The sequence below is a fragment of the Archocentrus centrarchus genome, chromosome 10, assembly GCF_007364275.1.
Source record: "Archocentrus centrarchus isolate MPI-CPG fArcCen1 chromosome 10, fArcCen1, whole genome shotgun sequence".
NCBI lineage: Eukaryota > Metazoa > Chordata > Actinopteri > Cichliformes > Cichlidae > Archocentrus > Archocentrus centrarchus.
The window spans coordinates 4,986,935-5,014,902 of NC_044355.1; the positions used below are offsets into that span (position 1 = coordinate 4,986,935).

The 27,968-nt window shown below is 39.4% G+C and overlaps 1 protein-coding gene across 2 annotated transcripts; it reads right to left on the reverse strand.

Moving 5' to 3' along the window:
* LOC115787404 (glycine receptor subunit beta-like) lies at positions 1-27,957 on the reverse strand. Of its 2 annotated transcripts, XM_030740096.1 has the most exons (10): positions 27,643-27,957; positions 25,142-25,280; positions 22,602-22,708; positions 21,072-21,139; positions 14,018-14,244; positions 12,106-12,188; positions 11,469-11,609; positions 7,696-7,848; positions 4,545-4,837; positions 835-1,131 (listed from the first exon to the last, which is right to left on the reverse strand). In XM_030740096.1, the coding sequence occupies exons 2-10, from the start codon at positions 25,261-25,263 to the stop codon at positions 835-837; spliced, it is 1,491 nt and encodes a 496-aa protein (XP_030595956.1). In that variant the 5' UTR covers positions 25,264-25,280; positions 27,643-27,957. The 2 variants fall into 2 exon arrangements, with proteins under 2 accessions (XP_030595957.1, XP_030595956.1); XM_030740097.1 differs by lacking the exon at positions 27,643-27,957 and having other exon boundaries at positions 1-1,131; positions 25,142-25,263.
* Positions 27,958-27,968: the final 11 nt, after the last annotated feature.

Below are 27,968 nucleotides of genomic sequence, written 5' to 3' on the forward strand. Positions count from 1 at the left end.
TCTTGATTTAAAATTTTCTGTTTTCTTTAATCACATTAAATTGGTGAAAAGTTGCTTGTTCGTTTATTTTCCTTTGCTCGTGTATTTCACAAACACGTGGTCACAGCTCACGAGCGACCCATTTACAAACATTAAAGGTGTCAAATGTTACATTTGCTGGAGGAGTGGCAGTGTCACATGGCCATCTGAACAGGAACAGGAGTGTTTCACAGCCACATATCTTCTCAAGAGCAAATCATAATAATATTAAAGAAATTTAATAAATATATATTTCATATATATTTATGCTTTGCTTTCATATACATGCATTATTTTTTTAACATGCAAGGTAATTACATTGTTACACTTTGCATAGAAGCTTAAATTAAATGCTTTAACTTATTAAACTTGCAAGCATACTCCCACTGGGCAAGGGCAAAAAAAAAAAAAAATCAATCAATAAATAAATAAATCAAATAGCATCACCAACAGATCTGTGCATCTTCAGTTCATTTCTTAATCAGTCTTTGTGGATTTGTTTGCACACCATCCGTCACATCCTGTATTACTCTCACAAGTACCACTATCAATAAATAAAGCTTTTCACTATAAGACTTTATATATCCATTTTAGGAAAGATAAGAAAGACTGATTTGGAATCATTTTTTAAACACAAATGGTGACCATGGTCTTTTTTTTAATGAAGATAAATATAATAATTCTAATGATATAGAGTAGCTTCTCAGAGATAATTTTGTATGGGTAGGTTTCACATTTCTTCAAGTTTATTTTGATAATTAAGAAACTCATGACAGTGAGATGGGACGTTAATAATACAAGATCATTTAAAGATAATCACAAGTATATGGACCAGTAAATCACATTAAAGAAGAGGAAGGAGAACGGGAAGAGAGCTCTGGAGTACAGGTCAATTCTTTTGGCAGCAGAGGGGATAACTGGTTTTGGAGGAGGAGGTTTCTTGTTGTTCTTTGCTTGGGATTTGCCAAGACCAGTGCCAGTATCGATGGGTTTCCCGTAGCAGTCAAAGTTTGACAGTTCAAAGTCCCGAGGGAGTGAGCCCACAATGCTGAAATCATTGGTCCTCAGGTCTGATTTAGAGGTGCACACCTTCTTGCAGCGGGTTTCAGCCACCTGGAATCCAGAGAAAAGCACAAGGACAGAGCGAATTGATTATTGGATTCTGCATCGTTTCACTGTAAATACATTAATCTGTGTGAAACACATGAGCTACGATAAGATTAAAGTAATATTCCGAAAGCACCGCGGGCAGCCCCTAAGGCAGAGCAGCCACAGCAAAGTGGTTCAAAACTGGTTGACTGAGCAACAGACCAACTGTGCAGTCTGCAAAGGCTTATAGTTTTATTAGTGGTACTACAAAGACTATTCCACCTGTACAGCAGGTTCTTCAGTTGATTTAAAACCTTACTCCATTTACACCATACCACTACTGCATTATTCTGTACTATAGTAACAATTAAATAAAGATGGGTAGTTGCAAAGTTCACACTGGGGCACTTTTGCCATGTTGACCAAAGTTAAGCTGTCAGAGCAGACAGAACTCATCTGTTACTTTAGTGCTCTGCACATCTGTCCTCACGCATGTCTATTATGAAATTACAAGGGAACAGGCCTGGCCACGAAACTGCTTGTCAGTCAATTATTTGATTAATTTGGAGCCTCTGAAAATGACGACTGTAATTCTTAAACAGTTAATGTAAAGTTGCTGTAAAACCCCTTAAATTAAAGCTGAAAGTCTGCACTTCAATCACATTTTGATTGTTTGATTTAAAACCCACTGTGGCGGCACACAGAGGCAAAACTAAAAAAAATGTGTCTCTGTCCAACAAATTATGCAGCTAACTGAACTGAACCACATCACGTAGGACCACAGATGGCAGCCACTGCTGACTAAGGATATTCTGACACAAATATGGACACATGCATTTTTCTGCTCCCTGGCAGGCTGGAATTGAACTGTATCAGACTAAGACTGGAAGAAGTAGGCGTAGAACTCCGATTTTTTACTATTCAAAAATGTTGTCCAGTTTGCCCTTTGCTCTTTCCTGTGAATCAAATGGGACAACACGGCATGTAGAAACTTTTTTTTGACTGTGCCATTTTTCAAATATCTTACAGTGCCAAAAGGTAACTGAATGCCACACTTCTTTTCACTGCTGTTTGACACATTAAAAAATGGTCCGTCTCTGTACAGTAGCTATGATGTCACATCTACTCTGCATGGAGGTTTTCTCTAAACTAAAAGGAACATTGAAATGAGGCTATTTCAGATAGCTGGACTCAATTGAAAACAGACTACACTTTGAAAATGATGTAAAAGAGCTGTTTGATCCCGAAGCTCGGACAGAAGTCTGCTGCTAAATCAAAGCTTCTGCTATTTTAAGAGGAAAAAAAATATATCTTTGGAGCCAAAACTAGACTCACTTTGTGCTCTAAAATGTTGCCTAATATGGCTGTTCTCTCATCTAGATTCTTGTTACCCCTCTACAGCCTCTACATGCTATCACAACCTGTGCTTATACAAAACAATCTGCAGGAGGATTTAAGTTAACGTCATCCAAAAAAATCCCTTTCATCGACTTCCCTGAGGGCCTGCAGGGTGAACAGGATCTAATCAGACTAAGGATGCTTACCCACTGAAGTCATTAAGCTCATTAAAGCTTCATTATTTTGATTCGGTTTTGACAAGAAAACCTATTAAACCTCAATGGAATAATGTAATCCTCTCAGACCAAATGTGGTTCAGACTACCATAGACTCAGAAATAAATTCATTTCAATTAGGCAAACAATTGGAAGACCCATGCAACATCCTGCATGTGCATATAAGTGTCAGACGTCCTCACCAAGATGACTGGATTTCACTATTTTCAGTGCCTTACTATTACTATGGGATGGATCTAGTTGTTAATGTGGGTGGGGAGTTGCATAAAAAAAAAAGATATATATATATATATATATATATATATATATATATATAAAATATACCTACACACACACACACACACACACACACACACACACAAAGGTATCCAAACACTGTGCACTCACTCAACAGAAATGCATAATCACTGAAATGTTTTGGTGATTAACTCAGGCATCAAAATGCAAAGAGGTCCTTATGGATATGATCATTATCGATTACACAAGAGTCTGTGCTCTCATTAGGCAACATGCAACTGAAATCAAGTCACGCATAACACAAATACCCTCAATGCTATCTCAGTGGATGATATTTAGGCTCATTTAGGGTTTCAGGCAATTTAAAGCTGTTTTGGTTTTCATCTCCACGTCCAAATATTTTTAGCAAAAAATAAATACATATACGAGTGGATAAAGCAAAAAAAAAAATCAAAGGTTACAAACCCAGTGAATTTTTAGCCTTTGTTATATCAACACAACTTTGTTCTTTCTCTGTAGCAGCAAAGTCATATTGCTTTAACAACTTCCATTGTGGCCAAATTAAAAATAAAAAATAGGTCAACAATTTCTGAAATAGAAGCAAAAAAGTTCCTGTTTCTCCTTCTTTTGAAAGATATTTGGCATTGTCTTTTTTTTTTTTTAAGATGAAAACAGATGCAGACAGAAGACAAGTGAGAAATGGGAGAAATGGTGACACTGCAATCATATTGTATATATGCAAAATTTAAACTCTGGAAGAGTAAATGCTGTTGATGATCATGAGGAAAGATCTCACTTGGACTGAAATTAGTATATTACATTAGTCTGAGCAGCATCTGCAAAGCATGTGTCTTCTGGTGTGTTTTGATTTGAATAGGTCCAGTTAGACCATATGCAAACTGTTATTGCAACAGTTCACATATGGTCTGTTGCAATAAGGCTAAATAAAATTTAGGCAACTGAAACTAATACATAGGTGGCTCTGGACACCACAACAGTTATATAGATGGAAGCTACTGCTCTTGGTGTGGGGTATTAGGGGCTACATGTGCTACTGTATGGGCTTGAACCACTCTCAAAGACTGGTGGATTAATATTCAAGAGATTATTTTTGTAGTCTTAAAGAAAAGACTGGTTATCTTATGTTCAACAACTGCACTTCAAGACTCTGACTTCTCTTCCTTTGTAAAAAAAAAAAAAGAAAAAAAAGTATTTATTCTGGCTCTTCTCATGGCTAAATGAATATTACTGAGAAACTGGAGGTGTAAGCACCAACCCCCATAAAGAGACTGAATAACAACATTTGGCTGCCTATGAGACTGTTACATACAGTTTATTGGATAGGCTTTGTGAATAGCTGCATACTTGGGACCCTTTCACCAGGTGTCTCTCTGCCAATTAACAACCTTTCAGGTTATCAAAAAAATTCACCATAAAGATAAATATATGACATGTAATAGTTAAAGCGATGTCAGTGTTGGCTGTCCACTTTTTTCTCCTCCTCCCTCTTTTTATTTGTATGCAAGCAACAGTCTTTGTATGACCCTGTTATAAAATAAGACTACATTAATGGTGATACAAAGACACAAACAGACACACTCAAATGATCAAAGCGAATATACTGACATGCAAAGTGCTGACATGAAGTGGCGTCCCTCCGGTTCCATTGACCGTGTTGTTCCGTGCGGCGGGGCTCTTTCCCGCAGCCTTCTCTTTGGATGCTATCTTTGCCTTCTCAGCCTCGATGCGCTTCGGGCTGTTGAGCATCACTTGAACCACGGCGTACTCCACCAGCGAGGCGAAACCAAACAGCAGGCAAGCGATGAGCCAGATGTCGATAGCCTTGACGTAGGACACTTTAGGCAGCTCCGAGGCCAAGGAGGTGCACTCAGAGGACAATGAGAGCACTGAGAGGATGCCTGTATGGACAGGTATAACAAGAAACCTTGTCAGTCAGCAAAGTCAGAGGAGATCGGATACAACCGCTGCCAGAGTTATGAGGCATTAATAAAAATTGGCATTTTTTTGATATTTGGAGATATGGGTACATTTTGGTCCCTGCAAAAACTGCCAGTACTCGAGACATACTGTAAGGCATTACTTCCTGTATAACCACAATATGTATTTGCACAGAGGTAAAGCATTTGATTAACCTACTGCTGAGGGAGAGAACTTGATACATTTAATCTTTATTTATTGAACAAAAGATTTCAAGTTAATTAATATACTCATCTGCACAAAATATTTTATGATTATGGTTGCCTCTTTTATTAGGTCATCTCCAACACAGCCTTTAATGAAATAATATTCTAAATCATTTTTATCTCTGATAGCCAACAGGATTTCAGCTTAGAGATTCCCCCTGCAAAGCACCAAAGCACTCTTTCAGGTTATAGCTGAAATAATTACAGGCAGTCTTTGGAGGGTGTTCTAACCACCAACAAAGAGTTTCACTCACTTTTTTCAAACACTTATGTTGCATCAGGGAGACAATAAATACATATAAATGGTTCCTAGGTTTTGCCTCCAGGTCTCATATTGGTCACTCATCAAGAGAAGGTTCATACTGGGTTCAGGATTTCTAAACAAATTGCTTCTTTCTCACTGGAATAAACTTTAATGAGAGAATGCTGCAAGCCCGCCTATTACCAACGAACAGAGGGGAACGTTAAAGCTGGCGACGCTGAAATAGTTTGTCTTGCTCACCAGTGACACACTTCTTGTACAAAATAAAGATGTGAGAGGAAAAAAACAGGTGCAACATACTGTACAGAGCATTTCTGTTATGGTAAAGCAATTTACACTAATACATTTGTTCACACTCCCTATGCAGAAAGAAAACATGCTGTTTATACCTAAAACACACACATCACAATGAGCGCATGGATGCATTCAGCATATGAACACGTACACCGACATTCAAACACACATTCATGTTAAAACGCACACACACACACACACACACACACACACACACACACACACACACACACACACACACACACACACACACACACACACACACACACACACACACACACACAGCAAGGAGCTATAAATGAAAGTATTCCCACACCTGGGTGCTAACTGACCTGGACTGATCCCATTTAGAGAGAAGTCAGAGGAGGCTTCCAGGAGGAGTTGAAGTGATGATGGAATGAAAGTGGTGATAAACAACTGGAGGGAGGATGGAGAAAAGGAAGCAGTGGAAGACTGAAGTGGGATAACAATGGATTATCTCATCTGTGCAGCCCTGAACACACACAGAGAGGTGCCAGTGTGACATTGTATGTGGGTGACACTGACATATCACCCACAGGTTAAATTATGAAGGGGGAGGGGGACAGCAAAGTGGAGAGACTTTTTTTCTAGCCAGCACAAGATTTACAAATGCTGTCTCAATTCTGAAAAGTGTAGTATGTGTAGAGTGTAGTATTAGCATCTACACTGTATATAGGAAAGATAATGTATAATTATCTGTAAGACGCAGACATACAGTACAGTCAGAAGTTTGGATTCCAGGTATCGTGAAGACATCCACTAACTGGCGACACAGGACAAATGGAAATGCAGGACATGACAAAGAAATTTAAATATAAAGATGCTATGAGAAGAGTGGGTTTTAGCTGAGGAAATGCATGAAAATGAAGAACTGAAGACTTTTTATCAGCCAGTGATTCCATTATTTAGAGTATATCAACCTAGTTCCCTTTTCCACCACACAGTCCTCAGTGAAAGACAAACTGTGCCGACAATCAATACTATAAAAAAAGAAGGTAACTAGATATTGCTCATCTGGGTCCTGTGATTTATGCAGTGCATACACAAAGACACACTATAATCTAAGTACTACCAGTCTTGGACTATCCTTGTAAACATCCCCTCGGGGCTTGTTCTAGCACTCTTGTAATCTAGCTGGACCTCCTTCGGGCTAAACACAATGTGTGCTTCTCTGATTTGGAAAAAAAGAAAAAAAACAGCACCCGTACACTTCAGCACAACCTTTCATTACTTTGGTTAACGGGGATCCGGTGTGCCTCGTTGGCCAGCTCAAGCAGCTTCTGAATTCCCACTGTTTCAGTAACACCTTGTTGACTACACGGGATAACAGAACAATTTACCAGAACCACAAGTACCTGCACTTGTCTCCAACAATAAGCCAAAACTTACCAAAAGTAATTTTATCAATTTACTATTTATAGGAAGAACTAGCTTCAGTAGATGAATATTTTAGATTTTAAGCATAATGACCCAGAGAAACCAAAGTTATGACCTATATCATAATCTCGGTCTCTTTTGCGCTGACCAACCAGCAAAGGGGGCGGTTATTGCACTTTAAAATGGGTTTAAGTTCCCGGCCCAGATTCCTGTGTATTTAGTTTACAGTGGACAAGGGTTCTTGCTCCATGGGTCCCATCTGTCAATTACAGCTATATTCAGTGATTTATCACATACAGAAAAACGATGGCCAGTGTCACCATCCTCGACAGAGAAGTCCTTCATGGTGTCAAAGTGATGGATGATGTCAGCAATCCCTAAAAGCATCCAAATACTTTAGAGTGGTTTCTATTTATATACAACAGAATTTTGCCCAATAGAAATCCTTTTAGACACAAGTTTTAATGTCTAATACTTCACTAAAAATTCCACTCTCACCCATTACTCTTTTTGACCTAACGTCAAATTACGCACTTAACCCTAGATGGAAACATTTTACAGATAATGCGTACTGGTAAAGGTCACTAAAAGATGGTGGAACTTATCAAATAATCCATACCCAAAGGAACCCTGGCAGCACTTGCATCAGGGTTTATCCAGAAGGACAGCCAGGAAAGGACCACGATGAGCAGCGTAGGGGCGTAGACACCCATCATGTAGAAGCCAACCTGTCGCCTTAGGGTAAAGATAACCTCTACACACGTGTAGTACCCTGCATGACAGCGGAGACAATGGTCACATATCAAAACATGATTTAATCAAAACATAGCTGAAGTGTTAAATAAAAATGAGAAACAGATATTGTGGGAATGTGCGTGATGGCAGACAGTGCCGTCATGCGCAAGATCAATGTGTTCCAATTCAGAGAGAGGACACTATAAGAAGTTTTCCTAGAAGGCAAAGTTGATTAGAGGCTATAACTAATAGTAGTTTCACGATCAATAAGAAAAAAAATTAAATGTTTGTGTATTTTGGCAGGAAGGTGGTCCTCAGAACATCCAGGACCTTAATTGAAACTGAGCAGGTGAGAGAACTGGTGCTTTACTGAATGGTCTATAAAATTAGGCATTAGGAGGAAAGGTAGAAGCCAGGGTAAGCTCTTTATGCACTTGGCTCAAGCAGAAAGCCAACTGCAGCTGTGTGTATCATTTGTCATGGAAAATGCAAAAGAAAAGACAAGGGCCAATAGGCATAAGGACTTTAACATAATTTCATCTAACTTTGTTAAAGCTGAGACCCATTTGAGCAGTCGGGGCAGCACATCAGAAAATACTGCTTCCAGCTGTGAATGTGCCAACTGTGCAGGATGCCTGAAACTGCCCTCTATCAAACGCTGTGAGTTATGATTGTTAGTGGATTGGCACTTCCATTTTCTCTGGGCCTTTGGCCTTTATTAGATAGTGTACAGTGAAGAGCAACAGGAAAGTGGGAGAGAGAGAGAGAGCGATGGGGGAAGACACACAGCAAAGGGCCACAGGTCAGACTTGAGCCCAGACTGCCATGTGGCGTACATGGTTGCCTGCTGAGCCACCCTGGCGCCCCATTTTCTGGTACTGTATACATTCCTACTCAGAAATGATCTGTTTCTCACTCACTCATTTCTGTTGGAAGTGCAGCCATCATTAGTAAGCAGGAGGAATAAAAATCCATAAGATTCAGACCTTTCCCAGGAGCACTTTGTTGCTGAATGTAGAGGCTAGTTAGTCGGTCCAATGGGATGGCGGAGTGGGTGGGCTGAAGTAATATTTAACTAGCTCAGGGATCTCTGGAGCTTTTATACAGCATATAAGGGCCGCCTGTGTCGCCAAGCAGGCTTGAACCAGTTGTAGACAGAGGTGATCTTTGTGTCTGGCCAGGTAGCCATGGCAACCAGTTAAAAGCCTGACTCATCGCCAGCAGTGTGCCTCCCCAAGTGCGAGAGCGCTGAGGTCAGACCAGCTCTGTTGGCTGATAGAGGTTTTTCCATTTCATTGAGAATTCATTTTGTACTCATATAAGTCTGAATAAGTATATAATGCACTGCTAGAATTTTTTATTTTTTTTTTGCAGTTTTGCTTCTTTTTATTAAAGGAATAGTATTCTTAGCTCTTCTAGCAGCCTGGAAAAATGGCAACTGTAGCTGCCTGCTACCTGTAAAGTTTATTTGCTGGTGTGTAGACATAGATTTGAAAAATAGGAAAACTCTTATCAACAATATTACGTACAGTAAGGATTGCAGAATTGCACACAAGGGTGCTGACGCCTGTGATATAATGCAGTATTTAGGAACCCTGTGTTTTCAGTTTCACAAAGGTGGTTCACTTCTTAGTGGGGTACACTGTCACGATAACTTATGCTGCACACCTAATCTGCTAGCTTTAAACATACAGGGGTTGGACAATGAAACTGAAACACCTGGTTTTAGACCACAATAATTTATTAGTATGGTGTAGGGCCTCCTTTTGCCACCAATACAGCGTCAATTCGTCTTGGGAATGACATATACAAGTCCTGCACAGTGGTCAGAGGGATTTTAAGCCATTCTTCTTGCAGGATAGTGGCCTGGTCACGACGTGATGCTGGTGGAGGAAAACGTTTCCTGACTCGCTCCTCCAAAACACCCCAAAGTGGCTCAATAATATTTAGATCTGGTGACTGTGCAGGCCATGGGAGATGTTCAACTTCACTTTCATGTTCATCAAACCAATCTTTCACCAGTCTTGCTGTGTGTATTGGTGCATTGTCATCCTGATACACGGCACCGCCTTCAGGATACAATGTTTGAACCATTGGATGCACATGGTCCTCCAGAATGGTTCGGTAGTCCTTGGCAGTGACGCGCCCATCTAGCACAAGTATTGGGCCAAGGGAATGCCATGATATGGCAGTCCAAACCATCACTGATCCACCCCCATGCTTCACTCTGGGCATGTAACAGTCTGGGTGGTACGCTTCTTTGGGGCTTCTCCACACCGTAACTCTCCCGGATGTGGGGAAAACAGTAAAGGTGGACTCATCAGAGAACAATACATGTTTCACATTGTCCACAGCCCAAGATTTGCGCTCCTTGCACCACTGAAACCGACGTTTGGCACTGGCACGAGTGACCAAAGGTTTGGCTATAGCAGCCCGGCTGTGTATATTGACCCTGTGGAGCTCCTGATGGACAGTTTTGGTGGAAACAGGAGAGTTAAGGTGCACATTTAATTCTGCCGTGATTTGGGCAGCCGTGGTTTTATGTCTTTTGGATACAATCCGGGTTAGCACCCGAACATCCCTTTCAAACAGCTTCCTCTTGCATCCACAGTTAATCCTGTTGGATGTGGTTCGTCCTTCTTGGTGGTATGCTGACATTACCCTGGATACCGTGGCTCTTGATACATCACAAAGACTTGCTGTCTTGGTCACAGATGCACCAGCAAGACGTGTACCAACAATCTATCCTCTTTTGAACTCTGGTATGTCACCCATAATGTTGTGTGCATTGCAATATTTTGAGCAAAACTGTGCTCTTACCCTGCTAATTGAACCTTCACACTCTGCTCTTACTGGTGCAATGTGCAATTAATGAAGATTGGCCACCAGGCTGGTCCAATTTAGCCATGAAACCTCCCACACTAAAATGACAGGTGTTTCAGTTTCATTGTCCAACCCCTGTATATCAAGACAGCAAACCATTTTATTACTTTATATTTGTATAGCAATATAATCCTACTGCAGATTTACACTTTAAATAACTTCAAATGAAATTTGTAAGTAAGCCAAGTAACAAGTGTGAATTATTTTTCTTTTGGGCCACTTAAACCATTTTTTTTTTGGTAACTTTCATTCCTGCTTTAGCTGAACCAACCAACATTTGCTTTTATTCTGGATTATATTTTAAATTATTTATATTTGTTTAGGCTTATAGTTTGTTCTGATAATAAATGTGCAGCTCTACACCTGACTTTGTTTCCATTTGGTCATGTGAGGCTAAAATCAAAATTATTTTGTAAAACACACTCAGAAAAATCTTGGTTAATTTACTGAACAAAACACCTTCAAATGACTGTTTAAAGTGATTGTCTGTGATTGAACTGAATTGAATTAAATTGAAACAATACTCACAGTTAAACAGAACCCACAGAAGTGTCACTAGATATTATGCAGAATAAAGTAAGTTTACCAGTTCTATATACGCATTCATAACTCTGCTGTGCATTTATTACTGTCAGCTGAGGATAACTATCCTCTTTGACTAGTTCAAACTATAAGGAGTATTATGAAGATTTTTACTTTTTCTTTTTCAAACAAACATTTCTGTAAATTTCTTATTTGAAAGGGCTTTAAACAGATTTATGACAAGGACAGTACCTGTTCCTGCATAGTATTTGGTGCAGTTTCCATAAGTAATATCTTCTTGTCTGATATCAAACTGTGGCAGAGCAATAGCATCCATTTGCACAGGGTCTCCTGTCTGCCACATGAACTGCAGGTCATCTGTTGTATAACCAACTGGAAAACACAAGTGCACAGATACAGAGATACAAAAAAGTCAAACAAACACAGTCCATTTGCTGTTGTTATCACCCTTGAAATAAACATAGTTCAAATTTATGTAAAACTAAACGCATGAAGACCTGCAGAAAGTGCTGCATCTCAGCAGTCAGGTTTGGCATTAGAGGGGAATGGCTTTACTGTAAGTTATGTTGCTTATTTAAGTCTAAACTGCTTTGTAAACAAGATGCAGTAAACACAAGTCAAGCTCAATTAGCTGTGAAACTCTCAGACAACCCTAAAATATGATGATTTATTCGACTTCACTAAGTGTTCGCCACTGAAATTGGCTGCTGAACACAAGCAAAAAGCTCTCATTTACCCCACAACCAACTACTTTACAAAACCAACACATATATTCCCAACTCATAAATACTGAATCTCTAAAATATCAACAGGCACACGTATAAACTGATGAGACACTTTAAAATGGCATTAATTTAGGAACACTTACAGCTTTCAAGTTGCATTTTACACTTTTGTGTGTCCATGGGGAATAAGGTCAGATCCAGTGGACAAGAAAGGGTGATGGACAACCTGGAGGAGGATAAAGATTTTATTCTTTTTTCATTTATACACTGCTTTATTGTATGTATGTATCTGTTACTGTATGCACTTAATTTTTTTGCATATGTTGAGTAATTCCTCCAGATCTCATTGGATTTAAGGGTTTAACCTAAAGTCTCTTTTCTGAGTGATGGATTAACATGGAATAAAATTGAACATGCAAACACACAGACTATTATCCCTGGAGGTAAATAAAACCTCAGTAGCCTCAACCAGTTTATAGGGAGTCCCTTTGAAGGTGAAGTCCGTCCACTCCCTTAACTGCTTATCCAGTTCACTGCTGCAGGTAGGCCTGGAGTTTATGCCATTTGCTGCAGGGTGAAAGGCGGCGCACACCTCTTTGTTTCACCAAATGTTATGCATGTGAACAGTTTTATATTTTGAGATTTAGGTTTTTCACACTCAATTATTGAAAAATATGTCATAAAAAAGCAAAGAAGCCCTGAAAACATGAAAAAAATATTTCCACCATAGACTGAAATATAACACACAGGCCTGAAATTGCAGTATTTCAGTGCATGGACACAAATGAGTGCATTGGAAGCACTACAGGTAATAGTCCCATGCAACTGGATCATAAATTATTTAATGTGCTTAGTCTTGTTTACAGATGTGCCCACAGCTACATAACATAATTTCTCTATTTTTATGTAGCCTGGTATTGAGAACACTAAATAGTCATTTTGTCACTATTAAAGTTGACGCTACATTAATTCAGTCTGACATTATATCATATTAGTCAGCTTTTTGTTCAGGGGGGGTTGTTTTGGTCTAAATAGTGGCAAGAGGTGATTGTTTTTCACTTGACATAAAAGCTGTAGCAGTGACTAAAAAGACCACTTAGAATATGACGTCCTTAATGGTGAACTGCTGCTCTAGCCAGAAATACAGCCCTCAAGGGACACAGCATCACAACTTAGAAATGGGTACTGATGACTGGTATCAAATTGGTGCCAGTTCCAGAGTCATCATTAGTCTGCCAAAGTATTAATATTGATAGATGGCTAAACAAATGGTGCTGCTGTGTACTGTATGTAACAATATAAGGCCCCAGTCACACAGGCCTAGAGACCAGTCAGCAAACTGGTAGCAAAGAGGTATACGGTGCTGCACTGAAAACCTCTTTGCGATTGCTTTGGTTGCTAGCAGATTGCTATTGCCTGTAGTGTGCATGGAAGACTCCAACTTGTCTGCAAACACTCGTCAACCACTCTCCAAGTGTAGTGAAAATGTAAAGAGTGCACTGCAAACCAGAAATGGAGACTGTTTATCTTCAAAGTAAAAGTTGTGTCTGTTGAAATGTGTTGGTTTCCAGTTTGTGATACATTTTTGCAAGTTTTACGATCTTGTTTGCTGATAAGTCAGTATCTTCCATGGATGCGTTCTCAGTCACTAGATAAGGCAAAACAAGACAGGAAATAACAGAATGCTACTCAGCTGTCACCAAGTTTATCTTGAAAAATTTGCTTTTCCTGCATTAGAGCCAAGTTGTCTGAGGTGTTGCGTGCTTGTCATTGAACAGCTAGAAATGCAACAATCCCTAACGGCTAGATAGTCTGCTAAAATCTGTACTTACAGTCAAGTATACCCAAAACAGAGAGAAGAAGTTTGATATTACTTTGTTTCAAACTGTAGGCATATTACCACTGTGCTTAACCCCAGATGTACGTTATAAAACACCAACATAATTGAAGTGATTACTTTCACTCAATTACACAAGACTGGAAAAAAAAAGACTACAACAGCATTACAAGTACTTCAATTAAAAACACTTTTTAAAGAAAAACTAAATAAATTACCTCATACTGATAAGGACATCTCCATTACGGAAGATGAAGAGCAGAATGTTTTCCTGGGTAACATCATGAAAGTTAGCGCTCTTTTCATTAGCGAAGAAGAGGTCAGGTTTCCAGAGACATTTGAACATCTTGGGATCAACAGTGAGCGAATCGGACTTGAAGTCCTCTGGCAGCTTCAGCCTGGGGTCATTCCAGCGTTGCCGCAAGAAAATGTTGACTCTGTAATCCTGTTAGGTTTAACACCAGACAAGTACAAACATAGTTAATGTTAGTTCCACGTAAACTCCACTGGACACAATTTGGGTGCTTTCAGAATAATTGATGCCCCAAAGGCAAATTCTCTAAATGGAATAAAATAAAGTATATGCTAATTTTTCCATTAACATTTTCTGAAGCTTTAAGAGGGGGGGGTACAGAAATGCATTGTCTGTGGCAATGAAGGAGATGCCTTAAAAAGTGTAACAGAACAATTTTAACCCTCATAAATCTGTTGGAATAATGGATAATAACATATAGATTACTTAAAGTGCAGAGTGACAGTTGACATCTGCAGCATGATGTCTTTGAATGCAAACATGCGAGAAACCGCACAACCCAAGGATCAAATGTTATCAACACAGCAACAGCAAGTACCTCATTAGTGCACATATTAGTAAAATGCCCACATTCCTGCTAGTGGGAAAGTATCACAGTCAACTCTGGGACACGTCTTTGTGCACACATTGATGGTGGGCCTCAAGCTGCTCTGGGAGCAGGTGAACTATTAAGCTGAAGCTGAAGATAGATGGTATGTCAAATAAACCTGTCGATATGTCAGCGCTGTGTGTGCTCACTCTTAAGAAATAAGCCTTAAACTGATACTCTCCCCTTTTGTTCTTCCTTTTTTATTGCCTTAAACTATATTACTATTTGGATTATTGTTATTTGTCATGGCAGCTTGTTTAACTCTAAAGTAAAGTCAATGAGAGACCATGATAACATTTTTAACAACTCCGTTTTGCCACATGTGAATCTACTGTTATAATTTAAAGAAAAAAATATCAAAGTACAACAATTAAATTGATGGAAACAGAATATATGTGTTTATAGACGACAGGAATGCACCAGGTTTGTGCCAACATAAATAATCATATCAGAAATTCTGATATGATGATGACACAGTACATCATGAAATCACTCACTTCTCTCACAGTGCAACAAAAGCTTCCTGCAGCTGCGTAGCTTGGCACCTATGTTGCTGGTGAACATAGATATTATTATTATCTGAGTCAGTCCACAGTTGGAAAGTGATGCTAAGCCAAAACCAGCTAATTGGTGGATTTTTTTTGAGGGGACGTGGCCTTTATGTATCCAAAAAAATAATTTAAATTAACGAGGCCTGCTCTTCATCAGCATGTATACACTTGCCAGCCAATTCATTAGGTACACCTGTTCAACATCTCATTAATGCAAATATTTAATAAGCCACTGACATGGAAGTAAATCAGTGCATTTAGGCATATAGACATGGTTAAAACGACCTGCTGAAGTTCAAACCGACCATCAAAATGTGGAAGAAAGGTGATTTCAGTGAATCTGAAGGTGGCAAGATTGTTGTGGTGCCAAACGGGTTTGTCTGAGTATTTAAGAAACTGCTGATCTACAGGGAATTTCCCACACAGCCATCTCTATGGTTTACAGAGAATGGTCCGAAACAGAGAGAAAACAATAATCCAGTGAGCTGACGATCTCTGCGTGAAAATGCAGTGTTGATGCCAGAGATCACAGGAGAATGGAAAGACTGCTTCCAGCTGACAGGAAGGCAACAGTAACTGAAATAACCTCTTGATGCATGTTATTCTGCATACATCAGTACAGAGAATAAATGGATGCACATCATGTCAAACCTCGAAGAAGATGTGTTACAACAGCAGACGATCACATCAGGTGCCACACCTGTCAGCTAAGAACAGGAATCTGAGGCTGCAATTTGCACACCAATCCTGGACAATAGAAGATTGTTGCCTAGTCTGATGAGTCTCAATGTCTGCTGTGACATTCGGATGGCAGGGTCAGAATTTGACATAAACAGTTCAGCAGCAGCCCAGACGATGCATTATTTTCCTCTGAAAGGGGAACCTTGCAATCAAGCTTTTCATATCTTATTTTAGAAAGTAAGCTGTCATTTCTATAAAACCAAATTTAAGACACCAGTGTCCAACTAGTCCTCAAGCTACAACACAAATAGCTTCTGCTGGCTCTTCTCTGTCTAAGGGAGACACAGGCCAATTCCCACACCATTTGCTTTTCTAAAAACCAGACAAGGAAATATATCTTCCTACTGGCTCACAATCAAGCTGCCAGAACAGCATTCGATTCCAGAGAGATTTAACACAACCACTTGATGAGGAAAACTAAAGCTGAGAAGCAGTAAAAAAAAAAATCACTACAATTTATTCCATCTCCAGATCAAATTAGTCATTCTTTTCTAAGGACTATAATCATAATGTGAAAATAGGTGTGTTAAATAGAGTGGCTGTTTGGTGGTGTTTGGTGGAGGGAGGTGTGAATAATGAAAGAAGTTTTCCTGGGATCAGATACCCCACAGAGTGAAAAATTGAGGGGAGAGGTGACCAGCTGTCTCTTCTTCCTCCTGCTGGATTTGTTTCAAACCTTCCACACTTTCGTTCAGTCACTGCATTTTTTGGGGGTGTCCAGGGAGAAAAAGGAAGACAGAAGCTACCATTTGTGCTTTTTTTTCTTCCACTTTCTATTTATTGGCTCTTGTTCTCTCTTTCTCAATCCTCTCTTTTTTTTTCTTTACTGTTATGGTTATTTAGATTATTCCCTCTAATCAATATTCTTCTGCTTTCATCACACTTTATATTTATATTTTATTCTCCCTTCCTCTGTCTTATTCTTTTTCACTCCTCAAACCCCTCATCCCTTTTAATGATCTGATTTAATTTTTTTTCATGCATCAATATCACTTTAAGTTAGTCATTCTCTCTCCCTAACATCATGTCTACCTTTCACACTTTGTGCCACTGGTTGATTTTTTTTTTCCCTTGCAGTCTGTTTTTCTTGTTTCTACTGTAAGTCTTCGGTTTTTGCCCATCTTCTTTCTGATCTTGTGTCAGTATTTCTCTTCATTACTCTTCTTTTCTTTTCGTCTGGTTTGTTTACTCCTCATCTGTTCCTTTTCTTCTACTGTCTCTGTATACTTTGAGTTGCAAGAATTTTCCACTTATCATCCTAAATGGTCTATAATAGAGTGAAACCCTCCCCTGGAATATTTTATAAGCAAATACACACTACTTATCTGCTGCCAATTTTTCCCCATGTGGTAGATTTTCATGCAGTGCCAACCCCAGGATATATTATCCAAGACTTTGTTCAGAGTGCCATGACTCATAAAAATGAGCATAATGGAATACGTAACCCTGCTGAACATTGATCATTCTTGGACATTTGGTTGTTTCTTGTGAAGACTAAGGATTGCAATACAGTTAAGGGTTTACAAAAGTTTTGCATGAACTGCTTTTTTATACACAGTCCCCCATTTTAAGTGGCTCACACTTAACTGACAAGCAGTTTGATGGCCATGTGAAACCTGCTCCCTCAATATTTTATGAAAAATGGAGCAGCATAGTGTCTGAAGCTGATTCAAAGTATTTAATTTGTATTTTATAGTTAATTTTAACTATGAGTCCTAAAAAGGCCTCGAGAAGGTAGCCATGTCATTGTCTGAGTCTACAGTCAAGAGACAACAAGGTACAAACTAGTGGTGTGCGATACTGCAAATTTTGGTATCGAGCCGATACAAGTAAATACAGGGCCAGTATTGCCGATACCAATACCGATACCAATACTTTTAACTTATAAAGGCTGCTTATGTAGGGGAGAGCAGTGTGTCATGATTTATGACATGAATCATCATCACTTTGCCAAATCTGAACACATTTTAATGGCCACTAAATTACTCAATTACTTCAATCTTTACTTTCCACAATAATTAGTTAACACAATAAAACACACCTTTCAGCTTTTCATGTATTCTGAAACTGGATTTTCTTTGGAAACCAGGGACCTGCACTAGGAAGCGAGTTCAACATATGCAGGGTATCTTTCGGTTATCTGGATTAACTTAGCCTAACACTGGCGATCAGGATAAACAGTGGTTATCAACTTAAGTTAACCGGTTAAGTTAGTTAATAGCAGGTTTGGCCTACAGGTTAACATGAAAGGGTGGTGTTGGCAGCATCTAATCAATCTAAAAGAGGCCTTTCACGCATCACATGACTCTTCCACAGAAAATGATCCCTATGAATGCCACCTACTCCTGATTCATTATCACATAAAAACATTAAAAAATATGCCAGTAAAAGGCAACACTGTTGTTAAAAAGGACACATGATTAATGCCAGAGCAAACCGTTAATCTGGTGATTTAGTGCACAGAGCTCTTTCACCTTTTTAAATAAGTCCATGGTGTTTCCACAGTAGAGAAAAACGCATCATTGTTTACGATGTTTTCATTTCCAGCTATAAAGTACATCTGCGTGACACTCCCCTTTCTCACTCACTCCAGCCGACATGATTGCTGAGTCACGTGACCACAGACAACTAATCACAGCAGTGCAGGAAGGAGGGGGCGGAGCAAAGAGTGCCTCCATGAGAGGACCTGTGTTTGCACAGATATATCTGCTCTCTGATAAACAGGAGCAATGCACTGAATTTACAGATGAACAAACTAAAGTATCGATCATATCATGTTAGTATTGTTCGATATCAATACCAGCGTTGTATCGATAATATCGATATTTTGGATCGATCCGCCCACCACTAGTACAAACCACAGGTTAGACTCACAAAGAAGAAGGCCAGATTAGTCTGAAAGAGCTTGTGCGGCTCAGAAAACAATCTTTGGACAGATGAAACCAAGATTAAGTTGCACCAAAATGATGGAAGAGAAGTAGAGAAACAGCTTATGAGCCAAAGCATAACACATTATCTGTCAAACATGGTGGAGGCAGTGTTATAGCACGAGCACGTATGGCTGCCAGTTGAACCAGGCCTTTAGCGTTTATTGATGATGTGACTGCTGATAGAAGTAGCTGGCTGAATCCTTAAGTGTGCTCAGATTAAGGCCAATGCTGCAAAGCTGATCAGACAGCCTCTCACAGTGCAGATGGATAATGACTCAAATTATTTATTCTTGAATGGTCAAGTCAGTCCCCTCATTTCAGCCTATTGGAACATGCTTTTGAGTTATTAAATACAAAACTGAATGCAGAAAGACATGTAAACAAGCAGCAGCTGAAGGTGGCTGCAGAGCAGCTCAAGGATGGAAACACAGCATGCGGTGATGTCCATGGATTCTAGACTTCAGGCGGTCATTGACTGTAAAGGATTTTTATCCAATTATTTAAAAAATCCTTCTATTTACAATTACGTTTGTTTGTCCAATTCATTTTGAGCCTCTGAAAATGGGGATTATCTATAAAAAGAATGTATTTCTTAAGAGTTAACGCAAACATTTTGTAAACCTCTTTGGAATAAAGTCTGCACTTGTCATGGTCCTGGGCCTCATGCCCAGCATTTTGTGTTATGTTTCTTTAAGTTCTGTTTTAATTTGAGAGTCCTGTGTTTTAGTGTTCATATGGTTTCCATTCTTAGTTTATTTTAGGTTGAAGGTCTTATTAGTTTCTGGTATTTATATTAAATCCCTGCTCCCTGTGTTGTCCTTCCCGCAGCTCTGTGTTCAGGTGTCTGGTTGTCTCTTTGTCTTTGTCCCTTGTCTCTTGTGTATTCTTTTCCTCGTGTTCTGTCAAGTCTGCGTGTCACTTCCTGTTTTATTTTGACAGTCCTGTGTTCCCTGTGCTTTGTGTTTGGTTTTGCTTCCTTTGTGTTATTAGTTTCATTTGGTTCACCTGTTGTTCCCTGCTGTCGCCACGCTCCCAATTACCTTGTGTGTATTTAAGCCCTCAGGTTTCTTCTGTTCATTGTTGTGTCCTCTGTGTACTGTGCCTGCTGAGTGTGCATCAGTTTCCAAGTGTTTTTGTTTCAGCACTAAAGCTGCTTTAAAACTTTAGTTTGTCTCATGCATCCTGCATTTGGACCCACCCCTGCCAGCCATGCAACCTAACCGTGTGTTACATTTAAATCACATATTTGATTTAAGATCCACTGTGGTGGTGTACAGAGGCAAATTTAAAGAGAAAAAAACAAAACAAAACACATTTCTCTGTCCAAAAAATTATGGATCTAACTTTATGTTCTATAACTAAAATAGGATCATTCACGCCATGTGTGTGTGAGGCAGCCAGCATGAATTGCACGTTGGCTGCCACACACACAAACATTGTACACAGTTTTGTCTGCTAAACTTGTGAAAGAAAGTCATTTACACACTATATATCTCAGGAACCTCATATAAACTTTGAAGTTTAAATTTTTATTTTGATTGTACTCCCATAGAAAAATGTCAAATTTTGATGTTTTATCAGATTAACCTTAATGAACCACCCAAAACAACCATGATTTCTTAGAGTGGGAATAAGGGTCTTTTTTTGTAGTAAAACACATTATATGCTACATGAGGGAATAAAGTTTTCAGAGCTTGACTAATGAAAATAAAGATTTTGGTCATTTCTGACATTCATATTTTGTGTGTGTGTGTGTGTGTGTGTGTGTGTGTGTGTGTGTGTGTGTGTATAATTACACTTCTTAAACAAAAGCAACAGGTGAGCCAGAGTTATTAGAAACAGGAACTTTTCATTTATTGCTTTCTACGTGATCAAGAGTCGACCCGGCGTTGTCCTTGAGTTTAATCTGGTAATTAGTATTCAGACTGCATCTCTTTATCAGCAATTAAGCCATCAGATAAATGAGGCATGCAAACCCCAGTCTTCATAATGATTCACTGCTAAATGTTCTGATACCGTCGAGAAAACATGCTCATGAATTCTCCAGAAAATTTGTTGGCCAAAGCAGTTTTCAGCCCTGATTCAGTGCTTGTGATTGGCAGAAGTATCGATCACCAATACTTTCGAAATGCTGTAGCACATCCTTACCATGGTCGTTTCTTGGATTGAGCCAAAGCTGTTGATGAAAATGTTCACTCTATCCTCCACAGGAATTCCTGGATTTAGAAAGAGGAAAAAAACCATTGTAATTTTGGGAATTTTATCCGCTGTGTTCAATAACTGCTTTGCTATGATACCGTTTTACCACTGTGCTTACAGTTTACCATAAATTTGTTCTGTAAATCCCTGTGCATGCATTTCTAAACCAACGCATATAGTACCTAACTGATTATATTGCTGCTTGGGATCTGTGAAAGGCCCAATATTGCTATGTATTAAAAATCTCTTCTTGAAATCATCTCCTTACCGAGCTAACACTCATTTACTGTACACTGGCACCTCTCCCCACTCAGCCTTTTGCATAAACTAATAAAATTCTTGAAGAATGTCGACCGCTCACATTGCTTTGAATAAATTATTTCCTTTGAGTTGTTTACTTGAGACTCATGAGTTTCACTGGATAAATTCTACCATGCAAGTCACAAAATTAATGCATAATATGGAGGCATTATAGAGTTCACATCTTCTTTGCATTAATGCAACAAGTCAAACAAATTAATATTCAAAAGCAATTTTGGTGTTGCATTAAAGTTCTCTGTAGGATCCATAAAAGCAGCTTGCAATTTCACAGCTTTGGGCAAAGTAATGTATAAGGTGTAGTTTAGTTGTTAATTTGGGAGATTATGATGTGGATGTTAATGGACTAGGAGCTTTCAGCCCACCCTGAAATCAAGAGCAGATGTTTGGCTGCTGGGTCAGTCGCAGAGAGTGAGGGAGAGCGCTAAGTCGGCTCGCTACACATCAAACGTTGAGACTCGGATGCAGCTCCTGGTGCCAAGTGCCAGAGGAAGGAAACTACAGATCCACCTCAAGACTGAGGAGACTATCAGTCAGCCAGAGAGGCCACCAGCCACCTCTTTGTTATTTTCATGGCTGTTTCTGTGAGACTGAAGCATAGTACTCCCAGCAGTGTGATATGTACAGTCCACTATAAACACTGAAGATGGATGCTTTGTGAGCAGAGAAAAATGACTGCATGAGCGTGAAAGATAAGGTATGCTTTAATTTCTAAGAGTGAAAAACACATCACTCTTATTAACAACACAGCAAAGTATGACCGCGAGAACAAATTAAGAGATTAGTGAATCGAATTTTTAGCTCCGTGTTGTGTTCCAGCTGTTTTTCTTTTTTTTTTTTCCCTGTAAGCTCGTTTCACTGATTTGCATGAATCTGATTGATTTGTTCTATGTACGAGTGTCTATTAAAATCTGCCCATGCTGCAGTATCTTTAAGAAGTCAACTCAAGAACACCAGCCTTCTCTAACTGTCTTTTACCATAAGTTACATTTGCAAGGGAATGCACTTTGGTTAATGTCTCTGCATTCCTACTTCCAGGATTAAACTCTTAGACGAAATCTGGAGGCACACACGCACGTGTTTCTTTAATTAGCGTGACAGCGCTGCACCTAGAATGTAAATTAAAACGAGACAGAAACAGATAAAGAGCAAAAAGCTCGCCTTTGAAGTTGGGCCTTATTCTGGGATCGTAGCTGATCAGTAACCTGTTCAAGATGTTGCTGGTTGAATTTGCAGGGACTCGGGCCAGATCCTCAGATGACAGCTGTCTGCAAATAAAAAAGACAGGGAGAGAACTTAAGGCACGATTACATTAGCGGGTCAAATTCCTGGCAGATGAACAGACAGAGTGCACAGTGCACTCACTTCTACTCTGTATACTCTTTGATTAAACTATAACCTGGGAGAGCTACCAGTCTGGGATTAAATTGGCTTTTAAGATTTGGACCACCGAGGAAATGTTAGAGTGACACATTGTTTAGAAATGAAATGTGCTGCTATTATGGGATGTTTCCAGATTATAACTGAGGAAGTTGACAAGATCCCTTGGGATAATGGAAGACATTTCTCAACATGCTGAATTTTGAGATATTTACCATCTTAATGCATTTTCATACAAAAATATGTTCCTGAAGAAGAAACACAGAACAGCTTAGGATGTACTGACATTTATTTTTCACTTATAAATGTTTAAGCATAAATAAAGCATTTGTGCTTCTAAAGAAAGTTTTATTTTTGTGCTATGTATTTATTTTTGTTCAAGCCAACTTTAAATCTTCCTACAAAACTGTAAAAACACAACAGCTTTCAGAAGAATATCACCACCATAGCAGAGAGTGGCGAAGACATTAACGATGTGAAGTCAATCAGTCAAACATAATTTGTTTTCTGAGCTTGACTAATGATGAGGATGAGGAGGAGATCTGGCAACAGAGAAAGGAGACACAGAAAGCCTCCTCCTGGGTGGCAATGAATTCTCCTGCCAAAGAATTCCCCCTTCCCAAAGCTCTTTACATATCATTATGTAAACCTTATCATGCACTGAGGATAAGTTAAAGTGCTCCACAGCAGTGTGTATATGTTCCCCTGATCAAAGTGAAACACAATTCCCATCCACTAACCCCCCCTCCACCTTTTTAAGAGACCTTTCTGACAACCTCAAGCACAAGAGCTAAGCTGGAACCGAGTGGTTTAGTTGATCCACAAAGGCATCTGCAGCATTAAACACAAAGCATGTCGTACAGCTTACACTTGCCAATTCTTGGACTACATCAAACAGTTTATCCCGCATTTCAAGACTTTTCATTGTAGAGCCATTTGTTACCATTTAAGGAAGAAGATAGTGCAGCTCTACATTACACACAACTCATGCACCCTCGAACAGCCTGCAGGATATAACTAAGTTAAATTCCTTTTGTGAGGCATGCACAGTATTTACTTCTATAGTTTAACCCATGACCTGAGAATGACCTATTGGAGTGTATTAAAGAGGCAATAATGACTTGAGATCTGCTTCACGTGTATGGCGAAAAGACTGGAAAGTAAGATCCATAAAGTGTAAAATTGACAAACTCATGCTTCAGCTCAGCGCTGAACTGACATGTTTTTTTTCCCACAAAGAGGAATCCTTGACCCCTAAAGATCCTTTAGCCACCAAAAGGGGGGAAAAAATCACTGTAATGTCCATCCATCCATTCTCTTAACTGCTCGGCCTAATCAGGGTCAGTGAGCTGGGGAGTGAAAACCCACGCAGGCAAAGGAGAACATTAAAACTCCACAAAGAAAGGCACCAGCTGGCCAGTAGGTTCAAACTGAGAACCTTCTAGCTATGTGGTGACAGTGCAAACTACCGCACCATTGCTCTACTTAAGTATAATAACCATTTTGTTTACCAAATGGTCAGAAATATACTAGTCAAAAATATATGCAAGTTTGTGGTGTAAATAAATTTAATAGCCCAACACTATAACATGTATGTATATGCAAGATGTTTAATAATCCTCTGGATGTGATGCAACCAGTCAGCCATCTGTGTAAGTGTCTGGTCACTGGCTGTGGCCGCCTCAGATGAACATGTTTACCCAGCACTTTCCAGGTATGTTTAGTAGGAGACATATAAATGCTGTCCAAGGAAGTGTTTGCATATGCTCGTGCTCCAGGCATTATCTTGATGAAACAGCAACCGGGGGGGGGTGCTGCCATAAGAATGGAACAAGTAGAGGTCGGAGTGCCTCATCTCAGTACCTCTGTCCAGTTGAATTTCCACCAAGAACAGTCAAATCAGATGGTCCTCTCATAGACATCCAAGGACATACAAGGTTGCAGCCACAGCTTGGACAGCATCCAGCCTCGGTCAACGTCAGTCAGTCATGGCACATGGTGGTAATGATGACAGTGTTGTGCATTTTTTTGAGTTCTGAGACCAGTGGCTTGAGAATCCAGTGAAATTAAGCAATTCTGAGATGTACAAATAAATAAATTTGTGTTGGCTGAACCACTTACCAATCCACTGACTAAAACCAATCCAATAGAACCAAAAACAGATTTAAAACAAAAAACGTACTCTCCTTTTTTTTTTTGATTTGTACACAAGCAAAATGCATGGGCTTTACTGTATGTGGACCAATCAAGCTTATATATGTAATCACCACCCCAGAGGCCAATATGACAGCATGATGTTATTTATTCCACACTGTACTTACGATGGACAGTAAACATGTTTCCCTTTCTTCTTTCCTTTCTTTGTTCCTTTTTCTTTGGTAAATCCTACCTCTAGACAAAGAAAGAGGACCAGGAGAAAAACGACAAAGTTCTTCGTGCCCATTCTGGCGTGATCTGAACCTGTGCAGGAAAAAAAGAGACAAGAACAGGAAAAAAATGAAAAGGATTGTCATTTATTAACCCAATCATGTTTGTTTCACATCCCACAAATCTCGGCCTGCATGTCACAGTTGTTCTTTGGCGTGCTCCTTGATTAGAAGATATAGCTTCAGAGCTTGTTATTTCCTGAACACTGCAACTTTGCCCTTTACTTTTTTGACATCCATTCATATTTACTTTAGATGCATGTCATATACAATAAATGTCTGAAATATAGATGAATCAGTCTGACAAGGTTTAATAAAGTAGGGCAAGTTCAACCATAAATCCAATCACTGGAGCATCGCACCTGAATAACAATGGTCATTGAGGACTTGTCAGCTGAATGTGACCTTTAAAGGATAGCTGAAATAAATATTACTTACAATATCCTTCACTTTACTCGAGAGACCTGCATAGAAGGCTTTCGGCATGCATCTTTGGATTTGCAAATCATGTTTAGAGTTCTGTCACTTGGCTTGATTTATGATTGGTGTAGTCCTGTTTGTCATTCATTTCTCACAGTATAATACTTAAGTAAAGGTAAGTAACAGATAATATGGTCCTGTGTATTTACAGGAACAAAACTATACAAATGTACACTTAGAAGTACAGACAGTGGATTTTAGCATTTCTTGATAGAGACCATTAATCACCTCGCAACCACAGTACCTGTGTGATTCATTGTCCATCTGAAAGTGCTTCCCTTTCATTGCACAGGGACACTCAGACCTACAGCAAAGAAGCAATACCACCTCACAAACACGCATTCACTCAGACACACATCTTAGCACATCTTGTGTATTAACCGAGGCAGTTCATTGTCTAGACAGAGACACTCTCTCCCTGTCTCACTTCCTTGACCCAGCAACTCCCTGTCTGCTCCTCACCTGCACATTGATCATCATCTTCTTCAACAGAAATCCTCTCCATGTCTAGTACAGCGCCTTTTGCCTCCATGCAAACACCTTGTCTAAACTAAGACAACATTTGTTTATTGATTTGGAAAATTCCTGAAAACCAGAGGCTTTGACTGGCCAACATAATGTCAGAGCTAATCCACACATCTCAGATGGGAACAGCTGGAGCGGTATCAAATGTTTGACTTGGCAACCCAACCACATTTCTGAGAAACGATTTCTTAGCCAATCTACAAATTCTCTATATCATGCCCCCCTTAACGTTCCTGTGGGTAAAATCTCAGCATCTTTACTACAGTCTGCCTGATAAATAGAGAGGCATAAGGTATAAAACCAGTATACTGTATATTCTACTGTAGGGAATAAAAGAGTTTGATTACTTCATTACAGAATAAGACACATATGAAATTCTTGATAGTGCTGAATATGCATCATCACACAACCCCTAAAATGTATCTATTTTGACACCTGTTCTTTGTCCTATTCCCAAAGTGGGGACCACTGAATTCAATCAGTATCTTACTGTGTACATTTTCAATATATATATAAAAAAAACACAATCACCATGCCACCTGACTGACATTAAAACATAAATGTGAGTTCAGCTGAAACTGTAACTCGACCTTGGCACTGTCTGACTCAACTGTGTGCCACCACTGAAGAACATTGCCCTAGCTGTGTTTTACTAGGGGCAAAGTTAAAACTGCAGAGGCTTTGTCATGCAGTGGCTGACAGTGACTCAAGCAGGCTACATGGTTTGCCCTATGGGTCACGGGCTAATAAACAATTCATGAGCAGATCCTTTTTAAGATTCTGGAAATTAAACATAATATCTGTAATAATTTCAACCAGGAGGAGGGTATATATTAAGGTAAATAAAATAATATTTATTTTATTCTATTTGGTGGACACATATATATATATATATATATATATATATATATATATATATATATATATATATATATATATATATATATATATATATATATATATATATATATATATATATACTTAAAGCTGGATTATTTGCTATGTTATTACATATTTATGCAATAATTCACGAGGAAAGGCCTCAGGTGTATTCAGCAAAAATACTGACATGTTACCAGCACAAAATAAATCCGCAGACTACCGGGACTCTCACAACCTGTGGCTGCACGTCGCATTGGGTCTCTTACTAACAAGAGAAAAGTAAGTAAGAGAGGCTGACACTCGCCCGAAGCCTGAGCATCAGAATAGCAGAGGATACTGAGGTGAGCACAACACAGCAAGCAACGACCACCATGACGGGGGGGATGCACGACGAAGATGCCATCACGTATGAACACGAGCATGCGATTCCACTTTACGCGAGCGCATGTTATGAACAGAAATAACACAGCAGCCATCTGTCACGAAGCATAGCACGGAGTCCCACTCACCGTTTGGCTTTGTCACCTGTCAATTCCTCAGAAATCTCGATCCAGTCAAGCTGACTGTGCAAACAGTCGTTAACAGAGCCTCCACGACCAGTCGGTGTCTTTCTTTCCCATTTTGTTACCTTCTCTTCTTCACTGATGCGATTGTGTTCAGTTGGCTTGAGGGGAAAAGTTACATCTCGGCAAATTGCCAATTTTTTTTTTCTTTCTTTGTTTTGGTTTCCGAGCCCGCTTGTTGTTGTTTTTGAATCAGTGTGTATATAGCTGCTGCCCTTTCGCCTCAGCTTGGGATGCCCAAGATGGAGGCTTGCGTGTACCTGTCATGCAAC

Coding starts and splice junctions, on each gene's coding strand:
- LOC115787404 (XM_030740097.1), bottom strand. CDS start 25,263: ATGGGCACGAAGAACTTTGTCGTTTTTCTCCTGGTCCTCTTTCTTTGT. Junction 21,140..22,601: donor AATAAGGCCCAACTTCAAAG/GCGAGCTTTTTG, acceptor TTCTAAATCCAG/GAATTCCTGTGGAGGATAGA. Junction 1,132..4,544: donor TTCATGTCAGCACTTTGCAT/GTCAGTATATTC, acceptor TCTGGATTCCAG/GTGGCTGAAACCCGCTGCAA.